Source organism: Coturnix japonica, chromosome 19 (genome assembly GCF_001577835.2).
Source record: "Coturnix japonica isolate 7356 chromosome 19, Coturnix japonica 2.1, whole genome shotgun sequence".
Taxonomy (NCBI): Eukaryota; Metazoa; Chordata; class Aves; order Galliformes; family Phasianidae; genus Coturnix; species Coturnix japonica.
In genome coordinates this window covers 1,913,175-1,930,057 of record NC_029534.1, presented here as the reverse complement: position 1 = coordinate 1,930,057, position 16,883 = coordinate 1,913,175, and the positions used below count along the sequence as shown (strand labels likewise).

At 48.8% G+C, this 16,883-nt stretch overlaps 1 protein-coding gene across 8 annotated transcripts in view; it reads left to right on the top strand.

Annotated features, from left to right (window-relative positions):
* GTF2IRD1 (GTF2I repeat domain containing 1) overlaps nucleotides 1–15,239 on the top strand; it is a 46,552-nt gene extending 31,313 nt beyond the window's left edge. For 4 of the 8 annotated variants that reach the window (XM_015880938.1, XM_015880940.2, XM_015880941.2 and 1 more), the window contains exons 14-28: nucleotides 345–434; nucleotides 697–759; nucleotides 1,103–1,168; nucleotides 2,279–2,462; nucleotides 3,187–3,245; nucleotides 3,419–3,478; nucleotides 4,191–4,274; nucleotides 4,844–5,027; nucleotides 5,131–5,159; nucleotides 9,527–9,574; nucleotides 11,884–11,961; nucleotides 12,798–12,990; nucleotides 13,314–13,351; nucleotides 14,206–14,342; nucleotides 14,986–15,239. In XM_015880938.1, coding sequence (XP_015736424.1) covers nucleotides 345–434; nucleotides 697–759; nucleotides 1,103–1,168; nucleotides 2,279–2,462; nucleotides 3,187–3,245; nucleotides 3,419–3,478; nucleotides 4,191–4,274; nucleotides 4,844–5,027; nucleotides 5,131–5,159; nucleotides 9,527–9,574; nucleotides 11,884–11,961; nucleotides 12,798–12,990; nucleotides 13,314–13,351; nucleotides 14,206–14,342; nucleotides 14,986–15,060 — 1,388 coding nt within the window. In that variant the 3' untranslated portion in view covers nucleotides 15,061–15,239. The remainder of the gene's footprint in view (nucleotides 1–344; nucleotides 435–696; nucleotides 760–1,102; nucleotides 1,169–2,278; nucleotides 2,463–3,186; nucleotides 3,246–3,418; nucleotides 3,479–4,190; nucleotides 4,275–4,843; nucleotides 5,028–5,130; nucleotides 5,160–9,526; nucleotides 9,575–11,883; nucleotides 11,962–12,797; nucleotides 12,991–13,313; nucleotides 13,352–14,205; nucleotides 14,343–14,985) is intronic. The other 4 variants (XM_015880942.1, XM_015880945.2, XM_015880944.1 and 1 more) reach the window with 3 other exon arrangements.
* The last annotated feature ends 1,644 nt before the right edge of the window (nucleotides 15,240–16,883 follow it).

Here is a 16,883-nt window from a genome sequence, read left to right as displayed (position 1 = left end):
AGGCAGAATTAGTGGGATGCTCTTCCCAAGGTGGAGTAGTTAAATCAAGCAGCATTAACTTTTTAAGCCAGAACTGTGTGTCCAAATGGAGTTAAGCCAATTAAATCATTTCGAGCTGTTTTTGCTCTTTACTTTCTGTAGAGGTTAAGATGAAACTTTTTCCCTTTGGTCTGAGAGATGGGGTGCATTTCTGGGAGGCTGTGGGGGCACATGGGGCTCCCAGCCAGGCTGAGGATGCTCTTCATTCAGCCCCTGCTGATGGGTCACCTCCCTGTGAAACCTCTTTTGGGGGATGGGGCCCTTCTCACTTGAAACAAAAGCTGCCCATGGTGTGTTGTCCACAGACCGATCGCCCAGTTCAGATGAGATGCATGACCCTGTGAGCACGCACATGGCCTCGGAGGAGTCGAGCTACATCCTAGATGCAGTAGCAGGTAATGGAAATTACGTATCCAGGAGACTGGTCATCCAATGCAATGGGTGATAAGCCAAGGTGATGGAGTCAGGACCTTCTCACAGGGTCTGGTTTGGAGCTCAGGCAGGTGGTGCTCATTGGGTGCTGCCATAGTATGAACCAAGCTCCTGGGGGAAAGCATGGCACTGCCAAACCCAGCATGTGGGTGACCCAGAGGATTCCTACTGATACATGGTCTGATTTTGCTGGTGCTGGCCACTGCTAACCCTTCTTTTCCTCAGCAGGGACAGAGAAAGGGCCTGGTGAGGAGCCACGAAGCGAAGAGAAACAGATGGAGGGATCAGGTGAGGATCTGGTGATCCTGGAGCACCTCCAATAGCTGCAAGGCTTTGGGAGGTTTGGACACAGTTGTGTTTGGTGGGCTGCCTGTGTTATGTGTGAAGAACTCAGCCTCCATGCACAGAGGCACCTCTGTATTTTGGGGACGTGATGCTCAGCCTATGGGCACTGCTGGCTGGTGTGGGGGCTCATTGGTGCCACTCCACTCATGAGTAGAGGTGTCTCTCCTTCTGTCTTGCATTCGTAGCATCTTTTGCCCAGATTCACTTCTATTTCTTGCCCCCTGGGGAGATCAGTGCTGTGCTGGAGGCAGCTGATTTCTCAGAACATCCTTCTCTTTTTTTGCAGATGGTATAGGGGACGTTTTGAGTCATTTGAGGAAACAAGTAGAAATTTTGTTCAACACGAGATACGGTAAGTTGGTCATTAACACGTTTGTAATGCCAAGTGTTGGCTTTGGCCGCGAGGAGATCCTAATTGCTAAGAAATGTCACCTCCTATTTCCGAACCAGTTGCTGAGTAAAGGTGCAATCTAATTTGTTCATTTACTGTCCGCTGGGCTTGTGAGCACGTTTGAAGTCTCCCTGGGCCTCGTTATTGCAGCTCTTCCCTTTGGCTTTCTCAGTGCCTTCGTGCTGGCACAGCCCAGGAATTGCCATGGTGACCTTCAGCCTTCCTCCCACTGAAGTAGGGGCTGATGGGTCCACCCAGAAATGGTTTGAAATACATCCAAGAGGATTTTCCCTCAGTTTGGGCTGTGTGGTGGCTGGGAGGGCTGGTGGGATGCAGGGATGTGGCATGATGCACTGCCTTGGGGTCACTGCCATGCCTTCACCTTCTCCTTATGGAGAAAGACAGAGAGGTCTGCTCTTTAATAATGAACAAAAATCAGGTTATTACCTGCTTTTGGTGCCTAAGGATATCTCCTAACTTAATTAAGTTTAGCAGGGCACTGGGAGGTGCAGAGGAAACGTATCTTTTACCTCCTGCTACTTTTTATTCAGGTTACTTAACTTGGGAAAAATGCAGCCAGGTCACACGTGCATTTGGTGAACTGGCAAAAGGTTTTTGCTGCTGCTGGGGACAGGAGAGAAAAGAGGAGAGAAAATTGAACTCTGTGCATCCAGCCCCAAAGTACAGAGCAATGAGAGCCAACCTGGGCTGTGTGTAAAGGGAGGAAAGGAGAAGGACCACAGTGATCTTGGGGAGGGGTAGGGGAGAGCTGCAGATCAAGCTGCCAGTAGAGCAATGGGCTTTGCACAGTGCCTAACCAGTGGTGGACTGGGAGCCACATCCCCCATCTCCACATCTGCCTGCAGGATATCCATGAGGTCTGGGAATGGAGTCCCCAGTTCAAACACTCGGTGACCTCCTGGTTTTATCCCATGACTCACATCACAAGGCATCCCTACTGGGCACATATAACCAGAAACTCTCTGTAGACCTCTTCAACTTGTGCTGATGTACCATATCTGTGCTGCACTGAGCCAATGTCAGATTAACAAGATCTTGTTTCTTATGCAGCGAAAGCCATAGGAATATCAGAGCCGGTCAAAGTTCCTTACTCCAAGTTCCTGATGTACCCTGAGGATCTGTTTGTGGTAGGTTTGCCAGAGGGCATCCTACTGCGGCGTCCCAACTGCTTTGGGATTGCAAAGCTGAAGAAGATCCTCCAAGCAAGCAACAACATCCAGTTTGTCATTAAAAGGTGAGCATGAGAAGCAGCCATCCCATGGGAAGGTGCTGCAGGTTGGAAATGTTACTGCTGGGGATGCAGCAGCCATGCGGTGTCCTGGACAGAATCCATCACTTGGTTGCCTAAAATGCTTTAATAGGAGCAGCCAAAGCCTTGAAACTTCAGGGTGCCAGATGTGGGGCAGAGAGAAGGTTTTCCTATGTGCAGTGGCTCATCCAAGGCCTGTTGCATATCTGTGCATGCTGCAGGCACCAGGATGGATGCTGTGCCTGGTGAGGTGCAGGAGATGTCCCAGAAAGTGGAGGTGCATTGGGGAAGAATCCAGCAGACATGGGCAAAAAATATCTTTAGGTATTTCTAGAGATTTCTTACCCAAACAAGGATGACTTTCTGTACACTGAAAGCAGTTAGACAGGCTTTTCCTGTCACCAAGAAATGTTGGGACCACATCTCATGCAAGTTTGGAGGCGCTGATTTAAGCTACTCAGCTGTTGCAGCCTTAATCTTATCCCATGGAGTGTTACATTGGCTCACTAAAGAGGCTGTCAGCATGGAAATTATTTCTGAAGTTCCCCCGCTGTATTACAGGAGATTTGAAATTGCATTAGCCAGATATGTTTAGTGGGTTTGCTGCTGGAGGAGCGTTATCCTTGGTGATAGATGGGGCAGTAAAACGTTGATGGCTTTGCTGGATGGGGATCTGATCACACTGTGTCTGTTTCTTGCTGTTATCCAGACCGGAGCTGCTGGCAGAGGGCATTAAGGAGATGGCTTTGGACAGCCCAGGAGCTAAAGGTAGGGCTTGAGACCTGTTAGTGATGGGGTAGGGGGGGAGGGAGAGCACATCCCTTCAGCACATCCCTGCAGCACGTCTTGTGCCACCTTGTTTTTACCCCGTGCTAAGGCAGCCATGGTGGGGCAGCCCTTTGGTACTGCTGATGCTAATGGCTCTCTGTCCCCTGCCCCAGCTGCCAGCGACTGTGGGGATGCACTGCTGGACGACGCCGTGAAGAGACAGGGCTTCCAAGGTGGGCTCTGAAGGGAGCAGCTGTGGAAATGGAGGAGCTGTGAGATTTCAGGGCTTGGTGGGTGGGAGAGGAGGAGATGGGGAAAGAGATAAAGGGAAGATGGAGGGCGGGCGCACAGCCATGGGCTGTCCCATGGGTCCACACAGCAGATTCTGAATGGAGCCCTAATAAAGCAGCTTTGCTTATCTCACCATCTGACCTTGTAAGACACGTATTGAAGTCTTCTAAGATTTGGATTTTGCCTATTTTTTGGCTTCTTTTTTGTTATATAAACACCGCTCCCATCCGCAGTGCATCTCTCCAGTGGGGTGGATCTGTTGGGGTAGCTCTGTGCACAGGAAGGGGCAGCAATGGGGATCCCATGGTTTGGGATGGGTGAGCTCTGCCCCACTCCTCAGCCAGGGCTGGAGGCCTTCAAAGGGTTTTGGCTTTTCAGGCTTTTGAGTGTGTTTTATTTTAACGCCAGTAATTATCACCACTGAATCTTTGATTTCATGCAGCTTTTATTCTTAGCAAACAAGCGGGGAAAAAGCAAAAACACCCCACATATTTCTGTTTAGATTATTTTTAAGGACTTTGAATGGCCCACTCCAGAGATTAGCTAATTGCAAGATAAGGACTTTCCTATAATTAGAAAATGGTATTACTTAAAAGTCACAGAGTGCCTTTTAATTTAACAGCAGAAGTCCATAATTGTTTCTTTATTTTACAGAAAATTATGATGCCAGGCTTTCCAGAATAGACATTGCAAACACACTGCGGGAACAAGTCCAGGACCTGTTCAATAAGAAATATGGTGAGAAATCGGGCTGAGAACTGCTTTCATTCCCCTCTGTCTCATCCCAACACCTTCCCAGGTGTTTTCACTCAGCTTCCCCTCCCCATCTGGAGCTGCTGTTGTGCTGGGTGTACCAGGGTTGGATATTAGCAGCCATTGCTTCTCAGAAAGAGTGGTGAGATGTTGGCACAGGCTGCCCAGATGTCCCTGGTGGTGTTCAGGAGCTGTGGCACCCACAGCTTTTGTGGCCAGCAGTGCCAGTGCTTTACCACCCTCAGAGTAAAGAGATTTTTCCTAACAAATGACCCTAGATTTCCCCTCTTTTTAACATAAAGCCCCTCCATCCTGTAGCCAGTTGTGAGAGATGGAGTGTGGATGTGATATTCACAGTAATGGCCACAGGCAAACAGCTGTGGGTTCTCCATCCTTCCCTCAGGTCCCATTACCCTCATGGTTAAGGCTGAATGTGCTGCTCCTTGACCCAGCTCACCTGGCTCTACAGTGGGTTTTGGGAGGACTGGGAAGGACCCAGAGACATTGCTGAAATCACTGCCATCCCACATGCTTACCTCTTGCTTCTCTTCCAGGTGAAGCCTTGGGGATTAAATACCCTGTACAAGTGCCATACAAGAGGATCAAGAGCAATCCGGGCTCGGTGATCATCGAAGGACTGCCCCCTGGCATCCCCTTCCGCAAGCCATGCACCTTTGGCTCGCAGAACCTGGAGAGGATATTGGCTGTAGCTGATAAAATCAAGTTCACAGTGACAAGGTACGGCCCCGAGAGCTGCCTGTCACCCCAGAGGGGTGTTCTCCCAGGTGTGTTCTCAAGGTGTTGCCTGTGAAATCTTCACTTTGCCTTCTTTGTTTTACAGGCCTTTCCAAGGACTCATCCCTAAGCCTGGTAAGAGATGGTGCCTTTTTGCCTGAGCGGTGCTTTGCCTTTTTGTTTATCATTGGTCAGGGAGTTGCAAGATGTGAATGGCACACTAATTTTATCAGCTGGAGGAAGGTTGCTTATGACCTTGCTTGCTCTCATTTCCTTTTTTGTTGTTTCTTTGTGTGTGTGTTTGGTTGGTTTGATGCATTTGATAACGTTCCCCTGACCGGGAGAGCTGGGCTCAGCTTTACCCACCTGCATGGCTGCTATTTCCTTGATATAACAGCATTCTTAAGGAGCTGATCTAGGGCAGGAATCTGCTTTCTGCACTAAACAAAGCACATGGTCTTAAAAAGTAAATATCTGATGCAATCAGGTGGGAAGCTCAGCAGTAAGGAAGTGCTGTGTGCTCACCTGTGGGCTTGCATCACTCCTGTGTCCCACCACGGCTGCTCCATTGCTCTCTGAAAGAGTGAGCTGCTGGAAATGCACTTAGCAACCCGCCTTTGTTTCCAGTGTCTGTAATTACAGCCAAAGGAAGAGCACAGATGGGTGCAAAAAGTGTTGTCGTCTTTTATTGATGGCTTTCCATTTTCTTGGCCAGCCTCCACGGAGATGGCACAGTTTAGGCAAGAAAAATCTGACAGAGGGGAAAACATTTATATGGCCTCATTGGAACTGCAGGAAGGTGTTAGACTGCAGAGATGGCTCTGACAACAGCAGCCTGGCTGACGTTCAGTGCACGGTCCCCATTCCCCACCCAGCCATCTCCATGGGGAGATGCCCTGAGGCCCCATGGGTTTTGGGTTAGGATTCCCATCTTTTGGTGCTCAGCGTGGAGGTCACACCTCACATCAGCCAGATCTTAAATGGGGCAGGAATTGGCTTTCAGTGGAATCACGTGGATGGGAACGAGCTGAGGACGCAGCCACTGCTCCATCCTCATCTTGTCTTCCTGCTCCCCTGCCGTAATCTGGATAATTACGTTAAGAGACACTGATCTGACACAAATCACACCATTAACAAAGGAGCGTATCAGAAGGCAAATATTTCAGCCTGCCAGCTGGCTTAGAAACACGGTGTGATAGACAGAGGTGTAGAAAAATTGGATTTTATTTTCAATGCCCTGTATTTTTCTTCCTCCTTTCCCAGCTGGACGTGTGCTCCGTGGCTTTGCCCATGCTACCATAAAACCTGAGGTGTTTTAGCTGTGTGTTGTCTTACCTGAGGGGGCTCAGGAGGAGTTCACAACGTCTCTGCCCCCTAAAAGCCCCACTGACAGCAATTAACCTCTCTCCTGCTTCTCCATCACCGTATCCCTCAGTGGAGGGTGGTAACGCAGTTGTATATCTCCATGCATTAAAATTGATTGCTTTTCAACTGCCTTAACAAAATGAATGGCCACAGATGAGGCAAAATTCAAATGTAAGAGAGGCTGTCGTGTTCCTTTCACCTCCATCTCTTGTAGTGGTGCCCTGCCACGTAGCACTGAGACCAGCAGAAGTGCATGCTTGGCATTACAACAAAATCAATGGCAATCTCTTTTATTTCACAGAGGAGCATTAAAATGAAAGCAACGGTTACTCCCAAACAGAATGGCACTGCAAAGGCTTTGAAAAGCAGGAAAGCCCAGGAGATGACTTTATGAATCATAAGGGGAGGTTGTGTTTTTGAGGGTTGTCTTGCTAAAAGTTAGGTGAAAAATGTATGTTTTAAGGGAGAGAGGAAATTTAACATCAATTCCTTTTTTTCCCCTTGAATCGTGGGGTGAGATGGGGGTTACTTTTGAGCTGCCTTGTGATATTTTGTTTGCTATAAAGATGTGGTGCACCTCCTGCATGGAAATACCCGCAGGGCTGCGGGGTTCCTTGTTGGTAGGGATCCCATTCTCTGAGTGCAGCAGGTGAATGGATGTAAGTCCAGTCCAAGTGCTGGTGCTCTTTCCCTGCACGTTACCTGCTGTTGCTCTGTGAGATGCTCTCTCTGGGTCTCAGCTGCAGGGATCAGACGGGCTGTTGTGTGTGTGCAATGAGCTCTGTGCTCAGCAGGATGGGGTGTTCATGAGGGTGGGCCACATTCTGGGTGCTCCCCTTTGTCCTGAGGAGGTGAGCAGTGCCCTGCAGCTCTCCTTTCCAGCAGCTTTGTGAGGCTCAGCCGTGGTCGCAGTGCTGCTGACCCAGCTGCCTGCTCTCTTTGTAGTGAGCATCAATGTGGGGATAGGGGCTGCAGTGCAAGGCAGCCAAAACCCAGCTGGGCTCCCCCTGGGGCTCTGTCCTATGGGATATCCTCTATTCCAGTTTCCTTCCCACCCCCTCCACTGGTATCCAATTCACAAATGCTTTGGAAAGCAGAGCGATCTCAGCATTAGAACAGAAGTAGAAGTGATGGGGCGAAGCTCCAGTGCTACAAACACTGCACTTAGCCTTTCTTTTCTTCTTTCCTGAGGCACAGAGATCCAAAACAGGCTTCATTTGAGCCTTTGGAAAAAAAAAAATAGAGAGAATCAAGCATTCTGTATGTTAATTTTTATGTGCTTTGATTGAAAATGTACACCAGCTCCATCTGTCCTATTCCCCAAACTCCCTACCACCCTGATAGATTATTTCCCATACTCCAATTAATAAAGTAGGGCAGGCAGTGTTCTTTAATTAAAAAAGCCACACATCCAGGCATCCTTTTTCTTTCCTTTTTAATCACGAGAGCACCGTCCTCCGCAGGACTGTGATGAGATGTGCCTCGTGTTAGAAGGCCCTAATGACAAATAAAGGAGAGCAAAGCCTCCTGTGTGCAGTGGTTGGAGCAGAGCAGGGCTCCAGACCCAGAGCTGCCCCTGTGCTTAACCCCTACCAGAGTCACTGAGTGCTCCTTCCTTCTGCTCTGTTTTCCCTTTGGCCACAGTGGATGATGGCTTGTTTAGCTCTGAGCTGGTTAGTGATGTGAGTCTGAGGGTGGAGCCCCAAGTGGATGATGGTGTAAATGGCTTCAAATGAAAAGGGGAAATTTGCTTTAGTTGTTGGGAAGAAATTCTTTACTCGGAGGGTGCTGAGGCCCTGGCACTGCTGCCCAGAGCTGTGTGTGGACCCTGTGCAGCCTGAACCCCCAGCCAGCCCATGGTGGGGCAGAAGGGGCAATGAGGACCCTTCCAACCCAACCATTCTATATGGTTCTATGATAAATGACTCTGTAGCTTCCAAGCCTGTATCTAAACACCCCTGTGCTTCAGATTGCCTTGAACTTTGCCTTTAATTTCCTCGTTTCCCATTAACTCACGCAGCATCCTTGCATTGAGAGGGCAGTGCTATCATCCAGCTAATCCTGGCCCCGTGCTTGCTTTGCTCTTGCTTTGCTCTCCATCAACCTCATATCCTCCTTCAGACACCCCAGCCCTCTGTTTTCTGGGGTCACGCTGTGTCACTCTGGCACGTTTCATGCTCTGTGCCCAAGGGCAGCCTCGTGACCCTGGGGGTTGGCTGAGCACATGTGGGTTAGCAGGGCAAGGAAGTAAATTACCTTTCTTAATCAGCGTGGTTTAATAACAGCACCTCGAAATCTTCACCTGCTGGAAATGTTTGGCTTTATTTTACTGGTTTATTGCCAACTGAGTATGTTTTAATCACGGTGGTGGCTGCCTTCACCTCCTGTCTGTGCTCAGCTCCATCCCAGCACCCCGTCCCAGGTTTTCCTTTCCCGTGCTGGTTTGCCCTGCTTGCATCTCTTCCTCCTTGCACTGTGTATTCACCGAAATACATTGGCCAGAATTTCACAACCCTGGCGTTCCCCAGCCTGCCTGAAATGACCCTGTCTGTGTTCTGTGCCTATTCCGAGATGCTTCATGTTGCTCTTATCTCTGCTCAGCCCATCGGGATGTGCTCCCCTGCTTGCCCAACCCTTCCACATTCTGCCCACCCCCTGCTGGGGTTCTTCCCCAGGAAATCCATTTCTTTTTGATGTCGCTTGTTGTGTTGAAGTCAGCAGCGAGGCTCAGCCTCTCCCTAGGGAGCCCTTTTCTCCATTTCCCCCCATTGCTGCAGAACTAACCCAATTCCCCTCTGCTTTCCGTCTGCTGCAACCTCCCATTTTCCCTCCCGCTCCGCTGATATTTGCCCACTCTCCCAAACACGTGCATCTCTCAGGCTCCCACATTGTAACCCCATGGGATGCTCAGATATTGAGCACGTCATAAATCAGTGCAGAGCACAGACCAGTCAGCCCATGGCAATCAGCCTCCACCACCATCTTTGTGCCACAAGGCCTCGGGACCAGAGGAATTCTATAGGGAGAGCATCGCCCTGGGTTTTGCTTTTGTTTGTGAACAAGAAACCAAGCTGCAGCACTCATTGCTCTCTTTTTCTTTCTCTCTTTTTGTTTTCTCCTTTTAACTTGTGCTGTAGCCCCTAGACGGATAACGTCATTGGAAAAAGCGTACGCTGCTTTGAATGGTACGTAGCTCAGTTGATGCACCGTAGATGGTAGCAGACAAGAAATGCATTTTAACGTGCGAATGAAAAAACGTGTAAAACTCCCCAAATTTCAGGTATTTTTTCCTCTGTTTCCCCGCGATGCTGAGAACTGAATGAATGCAGTGTGTGTTAACAGTATTCTGTTGTTGTTATTAATCCTCTCTGCACGTCTGGCCACGTGTCTGGATGCTTAGTGCCTGCTCCCACAAGTCCCACTTGGAAAACACACGTAGGTGGAGCCGCTTCTGATTGTATTTAAGCCCATGTTACTGTGGAACAGCCTGAAGTAATGTTAGCGTGTTAATCCAGAGGTACAGAGAGAAGAACCTGTGGGTGCCCCAGCTCATGGGTGGGCCCTGTGCAGCCTGAGTTAGTGGGGGGCACCCAGCCCGTGGCACAGGGCTTGGATCTGGGTGGGCTGTAAGTTCCCTTCGTTCCAACCCAAACTGTTCTACAATGCTGTGGTTTCAGCTTGGGTATTAGGAGATATTTCTTCTCAGCAGGAGCAGTGCTGCAGTGGCACAGCTGCAATGGGATGTGGAGCACTGTCCCTGCAGGAAACGTGGGGATGTGGGAAGTGGTTTAATGGTGGCTGGTCGGTGGTTGATGATCTTAGTGGTCTCTTCCAACCCGAATGGTTCTGTGGCTCTATGAAGTGCCTCGGTAGCATTGATTACTTTCCAAAGCCAGGTGGCTGAATGTCAGGGCAGGCTGAGGTCCATCCTGCAATGGAGTGATGGGATCATAGGATGCTGGGAGCGATGCTGCAGTATGGAGCCTCCTCTCTGGCTTCTCTGTTAAGCATGCTCAGTTCCAGCTTTTCTATGGCACTCCCATCTCCCTGGATGGGAATCGAGGAGCACTGCCCATTGCACAAGGCACCAAACAAAACCTGGGATTCTGTTTGTGCCCATTGAGTCTCTGGTGGGGGGGGGGGGGGGCATTAGAGGAAAGAGCTTCTGTGTTTGTCAGACAGGAAGGGAAATGAAACAAGTGAGAACACCTCGCTTTGATGCTTCTTTGTCTGCTACCATCTATACAGCCATTCGGGTGTCTGCATACATCCCAGAAACTGAGCAGAAATGACAAGGAAGTCACAGAGGGAGCCCGCAGGGTTTGCCCCCCACCAGCCCCCTTACAGCAGCAGCCCCATGTCTGGAAATCAGGGGTCCTTGGGGATGCTTCTATTAGTCTCTTCTATTTGATTTACTTTCTTGCTCCATTCCTTTCAAGCTCCCTTTGTTGTCATTTCTGGGTCTGAAACACAACTTGGCCCGGATGTTCCTTCACCCCTTTTTTCCTAGTTGTGAGAAAACACACTGGGAATAAGAAACCATTGGTTTCAGGCTCAGCAGCTCAAGAGGAGGCTTTCCTCAGGGCACAGAGCTTTAAGGATGGAGCTCCTGCCCCACACACCCAGCCCTGCAGCAGCACAGCAGTGGTTTGTGCCACAGCTCCATTCAGGGAGGCAGGGACTCACATGTGTGTGTCCGTAAATCAAACTTTCAGGCTGTGTGATTGCTCAGAATCAAATGAAACAGCCCCAGAGTGTGGGCAGAAGATGCTCAGGTCCTTGCTAGCCGTGCCATGGCTTGCAGTGCTCACCATGGCCCTGAGCTGAGGTACTTATCTTTTGCATGGCAAGCTCGGTTCGTGGTGGGGATTCCTCTGTGATTCCCATATTGAAGGAGCTTCGTATCCCAGGGCTGGTTGGGCGGTCCATGGCAAGATATGGGAGACATTTGGTCACTCCGTGGTGTCTGTGGATGGAAAAACACCAAAGCAGGCAGGGACCAAATGCATTAATTTAGTCCTGAGGCTGCCATGTAGCTGTGAGAGGTCTCCTGGTGCAGGCATGGTGTTTAAAACAGGAGGACAGAGAAGAAACCGGTTGGCATGATGAGGGTAATTAAAAAAGCTAGTAAAGCCAAGCTGATTATATGGCGTATTATAAAACAATGCTGTACTTAGGAGCCCCGCTATAAAAGCACTATCATATTCCTTGATGTCACTTGGGGGAGCGTTTGCGGCACTTGAGGTCTGAGTCTCCATTGCTTTGCATATTTTGCAGTCATTTCCAGCACTGCAAAGTGGATGTAAAAGGCTCTCAACCGTGTAAGCGTGCAGCAGATGCAGATCTGGCCACGTTTTATAGCTCCTTTGCACAGAAGGTGCAGGCAGAGAACAGCGGTGCTTGGACAGGGGAGCACCTCGAGCTCAGCATGCTGACAGCAGGATGGGTCAGAAAGGAATGGGAGATTTAATTGGCTGCCCTTTTTGCTTTGCAGATGAGGATGACGCCAACAGGCTCGGGGAGAAGGTGATTCTCCGAGAGCAAGTGAAAGAGCTCTTCAATGAAAAATACGGTGAGCCTCCCGCCTGCACGCTGAGCTGGGAGAGTTTGTTTTTGCTGACAGCAGCCGTAGTTAAAATTAATTAGGCTGAAGGGCTCTATTTATAGGCTGAGCACATGGCAGCCTGCCGCAGCACCGGGTTCTTCCTGCTGCAGACTGGCCCTGGGGATGTTCCTGCAGGTGGGACTGTGACCTTCCTGTTGGTGGAGGGGAGGGAGTTGTTCAGTGCCCTCTGCAGGCTCCCTGTGCTGCCCACTGGGAAAAGGGATATAATAGGAATATCAACTGGAATTGGGGGGAAATAGGAGCTGGCAAGTGGATGCACAGAGCAGTGTCTCCAGCTCAGCCCATGGGTCCCCTTGCTGCTCCTTAGTGGTTAATTCCCAAGTCCTGGTGGCTGCTCTGCCCCACAGCAGCAGTTTGGTGGCATCTGTGGGCAGCCAGTAGCCAAAAGTAACTGAGAGAGAATGGAAAACAGCCAGCTGGTGGCAAAGAGGAGGTGAGAGGAGCTTATAGAACCAGCATAGGAGGGAGGGATTCTCGCTGTTCTGTACAGTGCAGGAATTAAGGGGGTACAAAGAGAAATGGACAGCGGGTTTAAGCTGCACAGAAGGAAATAGTTCTAGTGCTGCATGTGATTAAATGGTCATATTTCACTGCCACTGGATGCTAAAGAGATGAAGGAATTAAAAATAAAAGAGTGATTCCTGAAGCCATTCAGATTCTGTGATCTCTTGGGGCTGTTAAACACAGCAGTTGTGGCTTCTTCTGTGGCTCTCACTCCTCAGGTTGGTGTTGTCCCAAGCCCTGTCGGACAAAACCTCATGCCTTCTGCTCTGCCCTTACAGGAGAAGCTCTGGGCTTGAACCGACCTATTATGGTGCCCTATAAACTCATCAGGGACAGCCCCGATGCGGTGGAGGTCACCGGCTTGCCAGACGATATCCCTTTCCGAAACCCTAACACTTATGACATCCACCGGCTGGAGAAGATCCTGAAGGCAAGAGAGAGCATCCGGATGGTGATTATCAACCAGCTCCAGTAAGTTCTCCCATCTCTGTGGCTGTTAATTGGGTGTTGTCCCCTTTTCTCCAGCCGTGAGTTGGGTATGTCCCCATAGCACCACCAGCATGGGATTGTCCCATAGAGAGCCTGTGTGTGCCACAGGAGGTGCTCAGCAATTAGTCCCCTCTTTATTACACAGTTTGACACTGTTGGGAATGGGGAATAGCATTGGCATGAGGGGCTGCCATGGGTCAGATCTGGGGGTGGCCCAAAGAACCAATGAGTTGTTTGGGATTTCTTCCCTCCAAAGAAGGGGGGAGGTGTCCGCAGGCTCTGACCCCATGCTGTCTCTTACACAGGCCATTCTCCGAAATCTGCACTGAGGCCAAACCAACAGGTAAGGGCTGGAATGTGTCTGTGGCTTTCCTCGCAGCGTGGCAGAGAAAATAGATGGGCAAAACAAATGGGGCCCATGGGGAGGAGGAGGCATTCATCTCTGCTGCATCCCTCACCAAGGCCAGGGAAGGATCCGACCTTTGGTGACTGTATTACCACAAGCTGGCAAGAGACCTGTGCTCTAAACTCATTTTCAGCCCGTTCTGGAGGATTTGACAGTCCTTTTCCCATTAGCAATTTATTCACCCTGAGCAATTTATTCACTGGTTGAAGCCCTTAATTTCATCTGTCCTTTATCCATTGAGCTTCTAAGGAAACAAGGTTTCTGTGATCCCTCTGAGCGTGTTTTTTCCTGTGTCCCGTCCTCCCCAATAAATTTCATTTCATCAAATGTGTCAGAATTAGCAGCTCTAGAGTTAATTAGGATCCTTTTTGTTTTGTGAAAATAGGTGGCTAGGGAGAGGAGGTCTGGCAAACCTTGCATTTTGAGCTGATGCAGAATGAGACAGATTAGAAACGTCATATATGCAGTATATGGATACTTACATGTGTATATCATATAGGATATCACATATATATGTGGGTATATCATATATGTATATATATATATACACATTTACAGTTATATATAATCATAGAATCATTAAAGACCACTAAGATCACCACATCCAACCACTGACCTACCCCCACTGTGCCCATTGACCACGTCCCTTAGTGCCACATCTCCACATCTCTCGAACACCATCAAGGAATGGTGACCCCCCACCTCCCTGGGCACCACTTCCCTGGGCTGTTCTCCCCTTGTTTCATGCTATGGGGACACAGCAACCTCATTTCTTCCCTCTCTCCCTGCAGAAAAAGACAGCGGTGTTCCCAAGCGGAAGAGGAAGAGGATCTCCGAAGGGAACTCGGTATCTTCCTCTTCCTCATCTTCCTCTTCCTCCTCTTCCAATATGGAGTCTACATCGTCAACGAATCAGATCTCGCTTGTGGTAAAGCCTTCCATTTTACTGCCTATCTGCTTTTCAGCTTCAGGACGCTGCTCTTTGCTCTCTAACCATCAGTGCTTTGCCTGACAAGCACTATAAAGCCCAAAGGCATGGCCAGGCATGGTGAAGGCAGGGATGCAGCTTTGGGGCTGCCCTTCCCTGCTGGGTTTGCTGGCTGTGTCAGTGGAGCAATGCTCCATGGGGCTCCATCATGCCCAAATGGAGGTGATGGTGGCCCCAATGGCCCCATAGTGCTTCTTAGTGGGTCCCAGCATCCCCCTTCAGTCCCTATTCCAGGAGCAATGCTGAGCTCCAGCACACATCTAAACTACCAAAGCAGGAAATGAAAGCAGTGGAGCTCCATTCAGCCTGTCCTCCCTCAGGGCTTGGCTTCAGTTGTGGATGGAACCAAATGCTTCCTAGAAAAAAAAATGAATACACGAGAGAAATATAGGCTTAAAAGGGTTGTTTCTTTTTTAAATCAGGTTTGCTGGTGGAGTTTTGCTTTTGGGTTGGTTCTTTTATCTTATTTGGAAAGTGGGAGCGACTTCTCAGGTCTGAGCATGTCAGAGATTTGATGTATGCATGGTTTGGTGTTGTGTCCTAACGGAGACTTTTGCCTTCTTTTTCTCTCCCTCTCTTTCAGCAATGGCCCATGAACATGTACATGTTAGACTATGGTGGTCTAAATGTCCAGATCCCAGGACCTATTAACTATTAGACCTCAATACCGAATAAGAACCTCAAATGAAAGAATAAATAAATAAATGTAATTTATGTAAAAAGTGTATATTCCAATATGTATCAATGCCTTTTAGTTTTTCCAATGATTTTTACACTATATTCCTGCCATCAAGGCCTTTTTAAATAAAAATAAAAAGTGTTGCCTTGCTCTTAAAAGTACTTATTTTATTACGTACGTTATTGATAAATAGCATCTGTAGGAAGGGGAAGGTGCAGGAGGACACCACTGTCAGACCCCCTTGTGCTTTGGCTGCTGAATTGAAGTCTTCGTGTCCAAGAGGTTTGGTTCATTTTGGGGCTTCGTTTGCCACTGATGTCTTCAGATTGGAAGCAAAGGTGTTGCTACTATCACCCCTGCAGGTATTTAATGTGGGTTTTTGGGTGCTGAGAGCTGTGCTCAAGTGACACAATGGGAGCAAGTGCATGGTTATATAAAGGTCAATGAGCAGAAAGGTTTCCGTGCCCACATTCCTGCTTGCAGCTGCCACCTTCAGGCAGAGGTGGCATTGGTCACAGGCATCAAAGTCACTCACAATGGCTTTTCTGAGTGTAACATGCTGCTCTGTTGGCTTTAAGGATGTGCACAAATCCATCTCCATGCTGGCAGAGGGTTCTGAGCGCAGGCGAAGCTGTTTCAAACAGCCACAGTTTTATTTCCTTGTTCTCAGCTTGCTGTGGAGTTGGATGCAAATGATGGCACGAGATAATAAAAGCCTAAACAAATGCAGCAGAAGGCACGAGGCTGGCAGCTGGAAGAAGGGCAAAGATCTGTACCCATGACCCCAATTAGACGTGCAGTTTGACATCTGATCAGTTGGCATCAGAATCTGAAGCCTTTCATGTTTCTGCCTGGTGCTGAAACCCCACGGCATCTCCAATTAGGAAACAAAGACAAATGCTTCAGAGGTAAAAAAAAAAAATAATAATAATAATACAGTTTCTCTCTTTTAAAACGTCTGAAAGGGGCTCGCTCACAGATCAAACCACCCCGAGGAGGTGTCTCCTGGGAGGGCACCTTCATTATATCTTGACTTCTCTTAGTTTTTGCAATGTAAAGGCCTGGTTCTGGAACACTGAGGGCGGCACTGAGGCTGGGTAATGAGCAACAGGCAGGCAGGGATCCCAGCACTGAGCCAAATCAGAGCACTGAGCTGCACTGGGGACTGTTTAGAGAGCTGAGTGCATTCATGAGGGCTGGAGAAGTGGGGAAAAATGGAGGTGAGGGGGAGCCAGCAGGGCTGTGCCTGCTCTTGGCTGCCTTATTTCCCCAAGTTGGATGCATGAAGGTCATTCTGGACCCAAATCCAGGTGCAGTAACCCCTCTGACCCTCCTCCCTTAAACTCCAGATCTCCAGATTATTGCTGCTTTCCCTCTGCTGTAATTCTGCATCTTCCCTCTTGGTCCTTTAGCTCAGGGTATTTTTATACCCAGTTTTTGTGTGCAGTGTGATTTTCTGCTGAATGGGATGCGCTCAGTCACAATTAGAAGATGGAGATCTTAACACTTGAGCCATATTCCTCATTTATTACTTTTCAAAGAGTTCGGTGGGTTTTTTTGGTTTTTTTTTTCCTTCTTCTTGTTGTCTCCGTGTTTACAAATCCAATAACAATCCTCATTAAGAGTTGCAAAACATGAAGCCATTTTGATCCCAGGCAGATGGCAGCTAAATGAAGTTTAATTAAAGAATGAGCGCTTTGATTCAAATCATTTCTTAAAAATATAGTGCACGGAGATGCTTAGAGAGCAGCATAAACAGCATCTGTGCTGCATTCAGAGCCCATTTGCAAGAAAACACTTTG